Source organism: Cetorhinus maximus, chromosome 9 (genome assembly GCF_964194155.1).
Source record: "Cetorhinus maximus chromosome 9, sCetMax3.hap1.1, whole genome shotgun sequence".
Taxonomy (NCBI): domain Eukaryota; kingdom Metazoa; phylum Chordata; class Chondrichthyes; order Lamniformes; family Cetorhinidae; genus Cetorhinus; species Cetorhinus maximus.
In genome coordinates this window covers 51,919,033-51,933,263 of record NC_135887.1, presented here as the reverse complement: position 1 = coordinate 51,933,263, position 14,231 = coordinate 51,919,033, and the positions used below count along the sequence as shown (strand labels likewise).

General features: G+C 46.4%; 1 protein-coding gene across 2 annotated transcripts; it reads left to right on the top strand.

The window, feature by feature from the left end:
- Positions 1-224: 224 nt before the first annotated feature.
- cyb5d2 (cytochrome b5 domain containing 2) lies at positions 225-14,027 on the top strand. 2 transcript variants are annotated; one of them, XM_078547847.1, is made up of 4 exons: positions 225-624; positions 5,551-5,691; positions 12,797-12,983; positions 13,668-14,027. In XM_078547847.1, the coding sequence occupies exons 1-4, from the start codon at positions 333-335 to the stop codon at positions 13,876-13,878; spliced, it is 831 nt and encodes a 276-aa protein (XP_078403973.1). In that variant the 5' UTR covers positions 225-332; the 3' UTR covers positions 13,879-14,027. The 2 variants fall into 2 exon arrangements, with proteins under 2 accessions (XP_078403973.1, XP_078403972.1); XM_078547846.1 differs by having other exon boundaries at positions 12,761-12,983.
- Positions 14,028-14,231: the final 204 nt, after the last annotated feature.

The following is a 14,231-nucleotide window of genomic DNA, read 5'->3' as shown; positions in this document are numbered from 1 at the left end:
TGCGGCAGCTGCCCCAAGCTTTAGTGCGTCCCTCAGCACGTAGTCCTGGACTTTGGATTGTGCCAGTCCGCAACAATCGGTTGGGGATACAGGCTGTGTTACCGGCTCTGTCACTTTAAGAACAGTCTGTGTTACCGGCTCTGTCACTTTAAGAACAGGCTGTGTTACCGACTCTGTCACTTTAAGAACAGGCTGTGTTACCGACTCTGTCACTTTAAGAACAGGCTGTGTTACCGACTCTGTCACTGGGAGTTACAGCAACTAGGAAACCCGGAAATTCATTCTCGGAGCCCGAGTAACCGGCGGATGCCGGTGATTCAGGAGCCGGGTTGATGCATCAGCCGCTGCTCCTGTGCCTGCTTTGCGGCTCGGTAGCTCTGATACTTCCCTCTGATGTGTGGGGGTTGCTGAGCCGCTGGTTTGCAGAATGGCTCGGGGACGTGGCGGATTCTGCACTCGGTGCGGGATCCCCGCCCCACCAGCTCTTCACTAAATCTGAACTGAGTCGCTACAATGGTGAGAAGGGCAGCCCCGGGCTGTACCTGGCTATCCTGGGACAGGTGTTCGATGTGAGCAGAGGGAAGAAACATTACGGACCTGGAGGCTCCTACAGCTTCTTTGCAGGTATAGTTGAGCCACTGAATCCAGACAATGAGGTTGCATAGCAAGATCCCACACTTGTAACAGTATTAGGCTCATGGAGCTCAGCATTGTCTGCAGTATAATGGAGGAAAAACACTAAGCCTGTCCACACATGGTGGATTTATTGGAGTATCCTGTGTTTAGTGACCCATTCCTTCCACTGCTGCCTGTCCAGAGCAGGTTATTCAATTCATTCAGTATCACATCCTGCAGCTGGCGACTCTCCATGGGTTAATGTTAATATTTCCCAGTCTAACGGATCTGTCTTGCCTCTGGTTTCTTTCCTGCCTCTGAACCACAAGCTCCAGGTTTAACTCCCACCCCAGGACTTGTTGGCCACGGAAGATGCGTTCATAATGTGGACAAACAGGTTGATTATCACCCTCAAATCCTTGCAATATGCCTATGCTTGGTGCAACATGGCGCACCTCACAGTGACATGTTCCAGGAGAAACTAGCTATGGAAACAGCCATTAGCGTGTGCTTTGTCTGCCTTGTGTGTCCCTAGGTGCAGAAAGAGAAAAAAATAATGATTGATCCTTGGGGGACACCAGAGCAGTAATTCTCAAACTTTTTTGGTTGAAGGACCCCTTTTCAAATGGATTAGTGGTCATGGACCATCCCATCTAAATTATAACATATACTCTTAATATGAAAATGCTGCATGTAAGGAGTGTTTTAATATTGCTTTTAAGAAAGCAGGTATTTTCTTATGGAAGCAAAATACTGCGGATGCTGGAAACCTGAAAAACAGAAAATTCTGGAAATACTCAGCAGGTCAGGCAGCATCTGTGGAGAGAGGAACAAAGTTAACATTTCAGATTAATGACCTGAAGCTAAGATTGCAGCACTGCATATAGAGAGCACTAGGGGGCAGAGCAACGGCAGGAGCTTGGCGGGGTGGGGGAGCAGAACACACCACACCACCCCTCTGTCTGCTGTTCATTCAATTACTCTTGCTCACAGTGCCCACATCTGCCCCCTGTAGGGCTGGCCCTGCATTCCCTGAAAAGTTTCTGTGGGCCACAGGCCCCACTTTGAGAATCACAGCACTAGTGGTAATTGTGCAGGAGTGGAAAATAGTCATTGCAGGTGATTCTCAAGCTACAACTTGATAGATAAGAATAGAACCAAGAGGAGTGCAGTCCCTCCCAGCTGGATAATGGAGGAGGATGGTTGTCAAAGCTGCAGATATGTCAAGATGGAGGACGAGGAAGGATTGATATCATAGTCACAGTCAGATAGGATGTCTTTTGTGACTTTGTTAAGATTCATTTCAGTACGAAGGCAGGAACATAATCATGACCGGAGGGATTGAGACACGGAGTTCTGGGAAAGATTGGCACAGATGTGGGAGGCAACAATACATTCGAGGACTTCGGCGAGGAAGGGGAGGTTGGAGAGGAGGCGGTAGTTTGCAAAAGCAGAGGGGCAAAGGGTTGATTTTTGAAGAGAGGGGTGATGATCCAGGTCCTAATTTTTCTTTGTTGTACACTTATTCGTCTAAGCACACTGGCCCTTTAATTGTTAAAATGGCCAACTTGTGCTCACTCTACGTGGAAACGTCCAGGTTGCTGTGAGGTCACTCAATTTAGAGGGAACATTGGTGATGAGAGCAGATTTGAAGGGAAGTGGAGGACAATATGTGAAGAGAGAGAATTGTGAACTATATCAGCTAACATGGGGACCGGGAGGGGAAGTTGGCTGGTCATCAGTTTACTGGCAATAGGGTTAAAGGAGCAAAAGGTTAAGTCTCATGGACAAGGTGAGCTTAGAAAGGGCAAAAGGAGAGAGGAACTTGAGAAAAATGCAAGTTCAGGGTTAGGGCAGCAGAGTGAGGTGGGGGGGTGGTGGTGTGGGGTAGATTTTGAAGACATTTGGCCCAGTGGGCTAGTGGAAGGAAGGGATGCAGCAGTGAAAGGTTATTGAATGGTCTCAGTCTTAGTGACAAAAGAAGTCCATCAGCTCCTAACATTTGTTGGATGTGGGGGTGAAGGAGAAGGGAGAGAGGGTTTAAGAGATGGTTTACAGTAAAGAAGCAAGCATTGTCTTTACATTCCAAGATGATCCTGGAATAGTGAGTGGTTCTAGAGTCATAGGGTCACAATGGCACAGTAGGAGGCCATTCGGCCCATCGAGTTCATGACAGCTCTCTGCAGAGCAATCTAATCCCATTGCCTGCTCTATCCCCATAGCCCTGCAGGTTTATATCCCTCCAGTGAGGAGAGCAGGGCCTGATAGTGTTTTATATGGTCCAGCCATTTGACAACGAATGGCCAAGCCTGTGCCCCTCCCTTGGGCTAAAGGGAAGGGAGATGAAGGGGCATTCGGGAAAAGCGTGAGAGTCATGGTTTGAATGAGGATGAAAGGTGGAGATGAGGATGTGTTTGAGGAGATTAGTAGCTGCAATAATGTTATGGTCAAGCATAGACTAAACTGTTTGGATTTTAAAATTGCGGTTGTAATGAAAACTTCTGCTCAAACTCTTGTTCAGCTCTACAAAGGAGTTTATTCTGTTGCTCTGAGATTCTAAACCTATTTATGCAATGTTAACCTATCATGTTATAGATTAGTTAGTTGGACTCGCAGTGTATTTCTCTAATATTTTGCAGTCTTTGACTCGCCAATTTGCCTCCCTACAAGTTCCATTTGTTTCCTGTTTTGGCCTTTTGCCCTGTTCACTGTTGTTATTGTCTCTACCCCCTGCTTTGTTTATTCGCCAGAACCAGCCATGGTTCTTGGCCCTGCTCCTATTGCCAGCTCCAACACATTCCCCAATGGACAGACGAATTTTCACCTTCTCCTCTTTCAGATCCAATCATGATCAATGACCTTTCTAATATTCAGTGCTCTTCTGATCCCACCAGCCAATTAGAGCTCCTTTATGGGCATAGTCCATGGGGAGAAGGAGGGAGGGTGCTCTGGCAGGTGGCTCTGGAGAGAGAGAGTGCGGTGCCATCTGTGCACTAGGGGCCTTCTGTGGCTACTGGGCATCATGGAATTGGGAGTCTAACGGACACTGGCAATAACATTATGATTTTAGATGATAAGTTTCCTTTTTGGTTTTGTTGAAATCAGCTTTTATATTTCGATTTCTTTAATTGTGCTTCCATAAAAGAAAGACGTGTGTGTAAACTCGTTTTTCCTTTGATCAATTCAACAACGCGTGTCACTGGCATTTTAGATTTGGTGTGTGCATTTCCCTGACCTCTTTAAAATGACAGAGTTTTAACAGGATAACAACAGGGCACATAAAAGCAAAATCCTGCAGATGTTGGAAACCTGAAATAAAAACAAAAAATGCTGGAAATACTCAGCAGGTCTGACAGCATCTCTGGAGAGAGAAACAGAGTTAATGTTTCAGGCCGAGATGATCCTTCATCAGAATTGAAACAGACCATTCTGTCCAACAGGTCCATGTTAGTCTTTATGTTCAATATGAGCCTCCTCCCATCCCTCTTCTGATCCCATCAGCATATCCTGCTATTCCTTTCTCCATCAAGTGTTTATCCAACTTCCCCTTTAAATCCATCTGTGCTATTTAACTACTCCATGTTGTGGCAAGTTCCACATTCTAACAACACTCTTGATGAAGAGGTTTCTCCTGAAGTTCCAACTGAGTTTATTAGTGACTATCTTATTTATGACCCTATAGTTCTCATCTCCCGACAAAATGAATCTGCTTCAGTATGCCTGCCCCATCAAAAACTTTTCTACAGACTTTATTAACCAATTTCATCACTTTTAATGGTGTCTAAATAGGATAGAGGAGCAGGGAGATCTGAGGGTGCAGATACCCAAATCACTAAAAGTTAATAAGGACACAAATAAGACAATGCACTGGGGTTCATTTCAAGAGGGATTATAATTGAAGTTACATTAACCTTTTATAGAACCTTAACTGGACCACACTTGGAGCATCATGAACAGTTCTGTTCTCTATTATAAAAAGGATATAGAAGCACTGGAAAAGAATGATACCAGAACTGAGAGGTTATAGCTCTCAGAAAAGATTGAACAGGCTAGGGTTCCTTTCTCTTCCTCCTCATTTTTGTCAACGCTTTTTTGCCAAGTCTAAAGTCTTGAGCCCACAATTGGATGAGACAATAAACCAAGTCTGCTCTCTTCAATGGATTTAAAAAGTTCCCATGGCACTAGTTTGAAGAAGAGCAGAAGTATTCCCTTTCACATCCTGCTCAATGTTTATCACTTAAGCAGCAAAAACTATATCTGGTCATTATAATATTGTCATTTGTGGGAGCTTGCTGCGCAATGTGGCTGCATATCTCCCTAAATTACAACAATGAATACACTTCAAAAATACTTCACTGAAGCACTTGGGGACATCTGAGTGTTGTGTAAGTGTTAGGTAAATGCAAGTCTTTCTTCTACAGTTCTTTCTTTGACTGTTTTGTCAACTTTTCTATCTGTTCCACTACTCAGTGTCTGCTTTCAGTTTTGTGAAGCATTTTGGAATATTATTTCCTTCATGAAATGTATTGTATAAATGTAAATAAATAAGATCCTAATAATCTAAATGGACTGGAAGAACACAATCCCAGAGATCAGATGAGATGAACGACTCGTCAGAATCCCTGAGCTTTGTAAGGTCCTATTATCTGATATAATTAGCAATTAGGTTACTGAGTTACGTTACTTGAGAATGTCACTTCCACCTGACTTGTGTAACAAGCCAAAAATGAGCTGGACAGCAGTGTTGTTTCAAGGACTTAAAAATATAATTTGAGTTAAGAAATAATGATTCTCGAATGACCTAGTCATTGTGTTATTGACATAATTCTAGGTATACATGTAGGTAACATGCTTCACATTGCTGCAGTTAAGACAGTACACAGAATTAATAGCTCTCTGCTCTCATAAGTGAACTTGTACTGTTGTTAAATGCAGGTCGAGATGCATGTAGAGCTTTTGTGAGTGGTGATTTCACAGAGAATGGTCTAGTGGATGATGTATCAGGGCTCTCCCCTTCTGAAATGCTATCTCTTCATGAATGGCTTGCCTTCTACAAGAAAGAATACATCTTTAAGGGTAAGCATTTCATTTGGACAAAGGGGCACCTTGTGAAAAATGCAGGCCATAAACCTGATCTGAAATAATATGAAAAACACTGAGGAAAGTGCAAAGGCTCAAAGCTCAAATCTTCTGATGTGAAATCGCTAATTTGGATGTCCGGCCCCACTGACCCCTAACTTTGAAGTTAACTCTCTGCTGGCTGGTCATGCTGCACGTGCACAGGAGGTCCTCACCCCAATTCCAATTTATTCATTCACCTTTGTGGTTTGATGGCGGGGAGGTCTTGTGGCGCTGTGGGTAGCATCCCTTATCTCTGGGCCAGAAGCTTCGGGTTTAAGTCTCACTTCAGGACTTGATGGCCACGGAAACTGTGCTCATAATGTGGCCACGCAGTTTGATTATCAGCCTGTAAATCGTTCCAACATGCTTGATAGCAGGCAATAAGAGTGGAATCTTCTGGTCAGCTATACAACAGAAGGCAACAGCAAACCACTGCAGTACTTTGCCAAGCATAATCATGGACCAATCCAAGGAAAGTCCATGTTCACCAACTTAGGGCTTAGGGCCTGGTACCTGAAGGAGGAGACTGGGCGACCGTTTTGCGGAACACCTGCGGTCTGTCCGCAAGAAAGACCCAAACCTCCCTGTCGCTTGCCATTTTAACACTCCACCCTGTTCTCTTGCCCACATGTCTGTCCTTGGCTTGCTGCATTGTTCCAGTGAAGCCCAACGCAAACTGGAGGAACAGCACCTCATCTTCCGACTAGGCACTTTACAGCCTTCTGGGCTGAATATTGAATTCAACAACTTTAGATCTTAAACTCCCCCTCCCCCCATCCCCACCCCGTTTCTTTCCCTCCCCCACCCGCCTTTTTTTTCAATAATTTATATAGATTCTTCTTTCCCCACCTATTTCCATTATTTTTAAATCTAAAACTAAAACCTTTAGTCTTTCCACCCCACCCCCACTAGAGCTGTACTTTGAATATCCTGTCTTGCATTCTTAATTAGCACTTATCTCAGACAAAGACCACCACCTTCAACACCTCTTTGACCCTTTTGTCTCTGACATCTTTTGATTATCTGCTCACACCACACCCTCAATGTGTCTCTTCCCCCCCCACCCACCTTAAACCAATTTATATTTCTCCCTTGTTGAAACTATGCTTCAGTTCTGCTGAAGGGCCATGAGGGCTCGAAACGTTGACTGATTTCTTCTCCGCCGATGCTGCCAGACTTGCTGAGTTTTTCCAGGTAATTCTGTTTTTATTTTGTTTTGGATTTCCAGCATCCGCAGTAGCTTTTAGCTTTTTGTTTTTAACCTGAAGGAGGAGGTTTGATGGTAAGTCACAGGATGACACCAGAAGACAGGAGCGGAGTTGAATCACAGCCTTGACTAGTGCAGCCACTCACAGCAGGGGTTGTGGATTAGTGATCAGGAACAGGAACCCCCTTCCCTTTGACTGATAGGAGCTAAGGTCAGTAGTGCCATTCCTATCTCTGCCTTGGAGGAGGTTAGATACCAACGCAAAGTGGGGCTCAAACCTGAAACCTTTACAAGTCATGTGGCTCAGCTACCCACTAATGAGCAAACTCAGTATTGATGAGGGAGTTAATCTGGGGCCTTCTAGCTGTGTGCAGTGTCCAGATACACTTACTGCACGTAAAGTGTGAGACACAAGGTGACTTGCCCGAAAGCAAAAATGACAACTTTTGATACACATGTTAAGAAGGAGTTGGTGGCAGTATTTGTATTTGTACTAATGCGGCTTATGGAAAAGGTACTGAACACAGATCAGTTAATTTCCCTTCTGTGGGGCTCAGCGGGGAGTTGGGAACAACCAAAGGTGAATCACTGCTTATCATTATTTTGGTAATTGAAATATCCTGTGCAATAGTGAAAGATACAGAGAAACTCTTCCTTCTAGTGAGGAAATGCAGTATAAGGGAGCATCATCTCAGCCATTCAGTATCGAGTGAAATCAGGGAGAAGTTCTTCACAAAAGGTAGTGGAAATGTGGAACACGCTCTCCCTCACAATGCGGAACACGCTCTCCCGCACAATGTGGAACACGCTCTCCCTCACAATGTGGAACACGCTCTCCCTCACAATGTGGAACACGCTCTCCCTCACAATGTGGAACACGCTGTCCCTCACAATGTGGAACACGCTGTCCCTCACAATGTGGAACACGCTGTCCCTCACAATGTGGAACACGCTCTCCCGCACAATGTGGAACACACTCTCCCGCACAATGTGGAACACACTCTTCCTCACAATGTGGAACACACTCTTCCTCACAATGTGGAACACGCTCTCCCTCACAATGTGGAACACGCTCTCCCGCGCAATGTGGAACACACTCTCCCTCACAATGTGGAACACACTCTCCCTCACAATGTGGAACACGCTCTCCCTCACAATGTGGAACACGCTCTCCCTCACAATGTGGAACACGCTCTCCCTCACAATGTGGAACACGCTCTCCTGCACAATGTAGAACACGCTCTCCCTCACAATGTGGAACACGCTCTCCCTCACAATGTGGAACACGCTCTCCCTCACAATGTGGAACACGCTCTCCCTCACAATGTGGAACACGCTCTCCCTCACAATGTGGAACACGCTCTCCCTCACAATGTGGAACACGCTCTCCCTCACAATGTGGAACACGCTCTCCCTCACAATGTGGAACACGCTCTCCCTCACAATGTGGAACACGCTCTCCCGCGCAATGTGGAACACACTCTCCCTCACAATGTGGAACACACTCTCCCTCACAATGTGGAACACGCTCTCCCTCACAATGTGGAACACGCTCTCCCTCACAATGTGGAACACGCTCTCCCTCACAATGTGGAACACGCTCTCCTGCACAATGTAGAACACGCTCTCCCTCACAATGTGGAACACGCTCTCCCTCACAATGTGGAACACGCTCTCCCTCACAATGTGGAACACGCTCTCCCTCACAATGTGGAACACGCTCTCCCTCACAATGTGGAACACGCTCTCCCTCACAATGTGGAACACGCTCTCCCTCACAATGTGGAACACGCTCTCCCTCACAATGTGGAACACGCTCTCCCTCACAATGTGGAACACGCTCTCCCTCACAATGTGGAACACACTCTCCCTCACAATGTGGAACACACCCTCTCTCACAATGTGGAACACACCCTCCCTCACAATGTGGAACACACTCTCCCGCACAATGTGGAACACACTCTCCCGCATGTTCTTGATCCCAGTTCCAGCAGCTGGTCTGTAGCCTTGCAGCTTACAGTGCCTCAGATGCAGATCCAGGTACTTTTTAAATAAGTTGAGGGTTTCGTGCAGTGAATTCCAGACCCTTACCACCCTCTGGATGAAAAAACTTTTCCTCATGTACCCTCTAATCCTTCTACCAATCACCTTAAATCTATGCCCCCTGGTAATTGACCCCTCAGTTAGGGGTAACAGGTCTTTCCTGTCTACCCTATCTAGGCCCCTCATGATTTTGTACACCTCAATTCGGTCACCCCTCAGTCTCCTCTGTTCTAAGGAAAACAACAGTAGCCTATCCAATCTTTCCTCATAGCCTCAATTTTCCACCCCTCGCAACATTCTTGTAAATCTCCTCTGTACTCTCTCCAGAGCAATTTTGTCCTTCCTGTAATGTGAAGAACTGGACACAAAATTCCAGCTGCGGCCTACCCAATGTTTTGTACAGTTCCAGCATTACACCCCTGCTTTTGTATTCTATACCTCATCCAATAAAGGAAAGCATTTCATATGCCTTCTTTACCAACTTATCCACCTGCCCTGCCACCTTCAGGAACTTGTGGACATGCTTGCCAAGGTCCCTTGCTTCCTCAACCCCTCTCAATATCCTCCTGTTTATTAAGTATTCCCTTGCTTTGTTTGCCCTCCCCAAATGCATTACCTCACATTTTCCCGGATTGAATTCCATTTGACACTTTTCCGCCTGCTCAACCAAAACATTGATACCAAGAGCTATCCTCTTCACTATCAATTACACAGCCAATTATTGTGTCATCTGCAAATTTCCCAATCATGCCTCCCACATTGAAGTTCAAATCATTAATATATACAACAAACAGCAAGGGCCTCAAACTGAGCCCTGCGGAATGCCACTGGAAACTGTTTTCCATCGACCATTACCCTTTGTTTCCTGTCACTGAGCCAATTTTGGATCCAACTTGCCACCTTTCGCTGTATCCCATGGGATCTCACTTTCCTGACTAGTGTGCCATGAGGGATCATGTCAAATGCCTTACTAAAATCCATGTAGACAACATCCACTGCACTACCCACATCAATCCTCCTCATTACTTCCTCAAAAAATTCTATTGAATTAGTAACACACGATCGTCCCCTAACAAAACCTATAGTGTGCTTCCACATGAACAGGGGAGAGACCTCATCCTGATGGAGACACAGCCAGAATGAGTGAGGGTATTGGCAATTTGATGCACAGTGGGAATTCGGTGCATAGGGGAAGAGGTGCTCTTTACATTTTTTCTTTTCTATCCAACCTCTTAAATCTTCAGAGAGTGGCCTTGCCCTGCTGCAGCAGTAGAGGCTACAAGGGAAAGGAATAACTGGTAAGTAGTGGGTAAGGTTGGGTAAGTATTTACTACTTTAATTGCTTATAATTTAAGGTCTTTTTGTGGTTTATAATTTGTATATTCTGTAGTAACGAGAATGAGGAAAGAAGGGCCCTAGAGTAATTGATTTAAAAGGTTTAATTTAAAGGGATAAGTCATGGCAGGAGAGCTCAAAGCCGTGGTGTGCTCCTCGTGCTCCATGTGGGAAGCTGGGGACGTTTCCAGTGCCCGGGACCAGCGTGTGTGCAGGAATTGTGTCCAGCTGCAGCTCCTGGAAGCTCGGGTTTCAGAGCTGGAGCGGCAGCTGGGGACACTGTGGAGCATCCGCGAGTCTGAGAGCATCGTAGATAGCACGTTTAGAGAGGTGGTCACACCGAAGATGAAGGGACTTGAGGAAGGAAGGGAATGGGTGACCACCAGGCAGTCCAAGAGAAACAGGCAGGTAAACTGGCCCAGAGCCAGCTGCGTTCGAGAACTTTCAGATCTGATCCCGAACTGTGCCTGGGTAGTGCTAGCTGCACTGCCCATGTGAAGACTCCTCCTCCCTCTGCAGCAGAACATCGGAACCTGCCCCCCCCGCCCCCAACCTCAAGAACCACCCCCCCCTCCACCACCCCCACTTTGTCCTCTGTCTCCCCATACCTCCCCCCTCACTCTTCCCTACTCCCACTCCCCTTTGCTGTGTTTGTTGTGTATATTTTGCCTGTATCGGAGTGGGTGTAGCGCTCCCTGATGGCGGCGACAACATCTTCGCCAGTGGCGGGGCCTGCTCGGGCCACCTACACAGGAGCGGTGGCCTCTTCCCCTGCAGCTCTGTCACCCTTTAGGCTACTGACCCGCAAGCTTGGGGCGAAGTGCTACACCCACCCCACCATGACGATTGAGGTGTGCGTAAAGGCTCTGGACGGGGTTGTTGGCCCCTTGGCTATAGTCACAGCATCGAAGATGTACGGCAAAGCTGTGTTCTATTTGAAGGCCAAGCACCTCGATACAGGGCTCATGGTGGGCGGGACTTTCCTGGCGGTGGACCCTCTGGAGGCCACCGCCCAGAGGCTCATATTATCTAACCTCCCCGATGGACTCCTCCTCCCCCACCTCTGTCACCTGGGGAAGGTGAGGTCGGGGATGGCGCCAATCCCCCTCGGCCTGATGGATGCCAACCTCCGTCACGTGTACTCCTTCCGGTGCCAGGTTGTTGTACGCCTGGCCTGGGAGGAGTGCACTGAGAGGGGCTCTGATGTCGTCTTTGAGGGAGCTGCTTGCTGCATTTTTTGGTTGGCGGATGATGTGCGGTGCCATGCTTGCAAGGGGTGGGGCATGTGAGGAAGGACTGCCCCGCCTCCAAGGCCGCCAATGCTATCCAGATGGCTTTAGCTGGCACCACTGCTCCTCCCCCCCCGCCACCACATAATCCTCCTCCCTCTAAGGGTAGGTGCTCCCAATAGCCACTGCCAGTGAGGCGGGGGGAGAGCCCTCGCGCCATAAGAAGGTGCAGAGGATGACCCACCACCTGGAGATGGCCCCCCCCAGACTCCCTAAACCCGCCCTGATCCCCAGGCCCCTGAATACACCAGTTCGGGGGTAAAAACATCACCCGGCCCCGGCGACGTTTCAGCGTGTGCTCTTGGGCCCATGTGCGCCTCAGCGCCATGTGCTGGGCCCGGGGTCACCTGCTCCTTGTATCCGGTTTTGTACTTGCATTCTGGATGATGTAGAGTTAAAATTCACCGAGGTTGTGCTAGGTTTAATGGGACAAAGCAGCAACAAAATGGAGCAGTTCCACAGATAGGTCCTCAATTCCCATAACACATCTCTGACTCTTTCAACTAGAAAGGGGAAGGGAGAGGCACAGAAGGAGGCCGTTCAGCCCATTGAGTTCATGCCAGCTCTCTGTAGAGCAATCCAGTTCAGTCCCATTTCCCTGCTCTTGTCCCCGCAGTCCTGTAAGTTTATTTCCATCAAGAGGGGAAAAGAAACAGAAAGAGACCACAAAACACAGCAGAAGAGTGGTTACATTTGACTTTCCAAAATAATTTAAAATCATATTTAACAGAAGAACCTTGTCTAGGTTTTATTTTGGAGGAAGCGGACGCTGGTATGTCTGAGATTTCATAAACCTTCCCATTACTGCCATATTTTAAGGCCATAGAAAGATGCAGCACAGAACCCAGCCATCATATTACATTATTTTACATTCTACATCATACACCCATCATGCCTGTAGGAACTATCTTTACACCAAGCTGTCGTATAATATAATTTCCTAATGTTTTACTGAAGAATGTTTAGTCAGTCTCAGGTTGGGTTTAAACAATTCTGCAGTATTTAACATGGCAATTTCAGTGACACAGTTTGTGAGCTGTTTTTTGGTTTTGCATGTTCAGTTATAAGCCTGTATGTTAACCAGTGTTTAGCTGCCCAAAAATTAGTTTTTCTTGTTCTGAGCATTTTGCTTCAACTAAAATTTTACCAGATCTCAGAAGTGTTTTTACATCTATCTTCTTGCAAGGTAAATTGATTGGAACATATTATGACTACAATGGGGAGCCAACCCAATCTCTCATTGATGTAGAGTTGACTGTGACGCAGGGTAGGAAGCTGAAGGTGGAGTCAGAATTGGAAAACAAAATATTTCCCCCCTGCAATTCTGAATGGACCTCGACCAAAGGCGGCAGAGTCTGGTGTTCATCTCGCAGGTTTGTCCTTTTTTATTTGTTTCCCCTTTCTAATGCCTAGGGAACTGGGGATTCTACACGTACAAACTTAGAAAGGATTTGACCATGGTGGTAGGAGCAAGCCCAATGTCCTCTAGTCCATTGCCATACAGAGGTCATTGGCTGGAGATCAAGAGTTAAAAAACCATGGCCTGTCCTTTCTTTCCCATGAGACAGAGTGAGATTTATTTATATTTTTAAAATTTTGTAATGGAGAGGCCATTGCTGCAGAGGCACATGTAGTCTGCTAGTCCCTGGTTGCATTACCAGGATTGAGGTGGACATCACCATGATCAAACCTTCACAGTCATTTTGGTAATGGATCAGGACACTGTTCTCACGGCATCACTACAGTCAACCCAATTCTAGCAAACTCCACAATCCCTCATTTAATGAAAATAGTTTCTCTAAAACATTGTACAATATAAGGTCACCTTCAAGGTGAGGCATATGCAAGGGAAGAAGGGGAGAAACAAATGGATGAGCAAACTGGCCAAGGTAGTGCTTCCCTCTTCAGCCCTGAGATGCCAAGAATGAGTGACAGGGAAAATTATAGCTCCATTATGCCCCTTCATCCAGTGAATTGGGCACAGTGAGAGTAAGCTAAAACAAAAGTGAGAAAAAGTGTGAATAAGTTTCGTTAATGTTGTCTTTCTGTGTTTTCAGTGGAGGAATAGAAAGGAATTGGGCTGGAGTCCCACGCAAATTATACAAGCCTGGATCAAGGAACCATCGCTGTGCTTGTGTGCGGACAACTGGGCCACCGTTCAACCAACCCAGTTCACCCCAGAATAGGGGAGATCTCGACAACCCTGCCCTGCAGGAATACGAGGGATGCCATAGCCTCTCCGACACATGTGCCATTCCAGACACATGACAAAATGGCCTGAAAGATGACGGACCTATTTTAAGAGGCAATAAACTATCGGTATCTGTGATATTAAATGGTGCAATGTCTTAAATAAGAAGTGCAGTAATTGTATTTTATTGGATGACTAAATAAATACTTTAATAGGATAAACTTGACCATGGGGATTGTACTTGATGCTTGACTGAAGATTAGCATTGAGCTAATTTCAGATGGCAGAGTGGCCAGGGGGTGGGGCAGGCACGGAGCGGTGTGAAGCAGAATCCCATGCGTTACTGCTGACTTTCAAAAGAGGTGAATCCTGAAATTAAATCTCTTTCGGAACAATCTGTAAATCTGGTAATCTAAGCGTTAACACCAGC

Excerpts from the sequence above, each read along its gene's own strand:
- cyb5d2 (XM_078547846.1), top strand. The coding sequence starts at position 333 with ATGCATCAGCCGCTGCTCCTGTGCCTGCTTTGCGGCTCGGTAGCTCTG. Across the intron at positions 625-5,550 it reads CTCCTACAGCTTCTTTGCAG|GTCGAGATGCATGTAGAGCT; the intron begins GTATAGTTGAGC and ends TGTTAAATGCAG. Across the intron at positions 12,984-13,667 it reads GTCTGGTGTTCATCTCGCAG|TGGAGGAATAGAAAGGAATT; the intron begins GTTTGTCCTTTT and ends CTGTGTTTTCAG.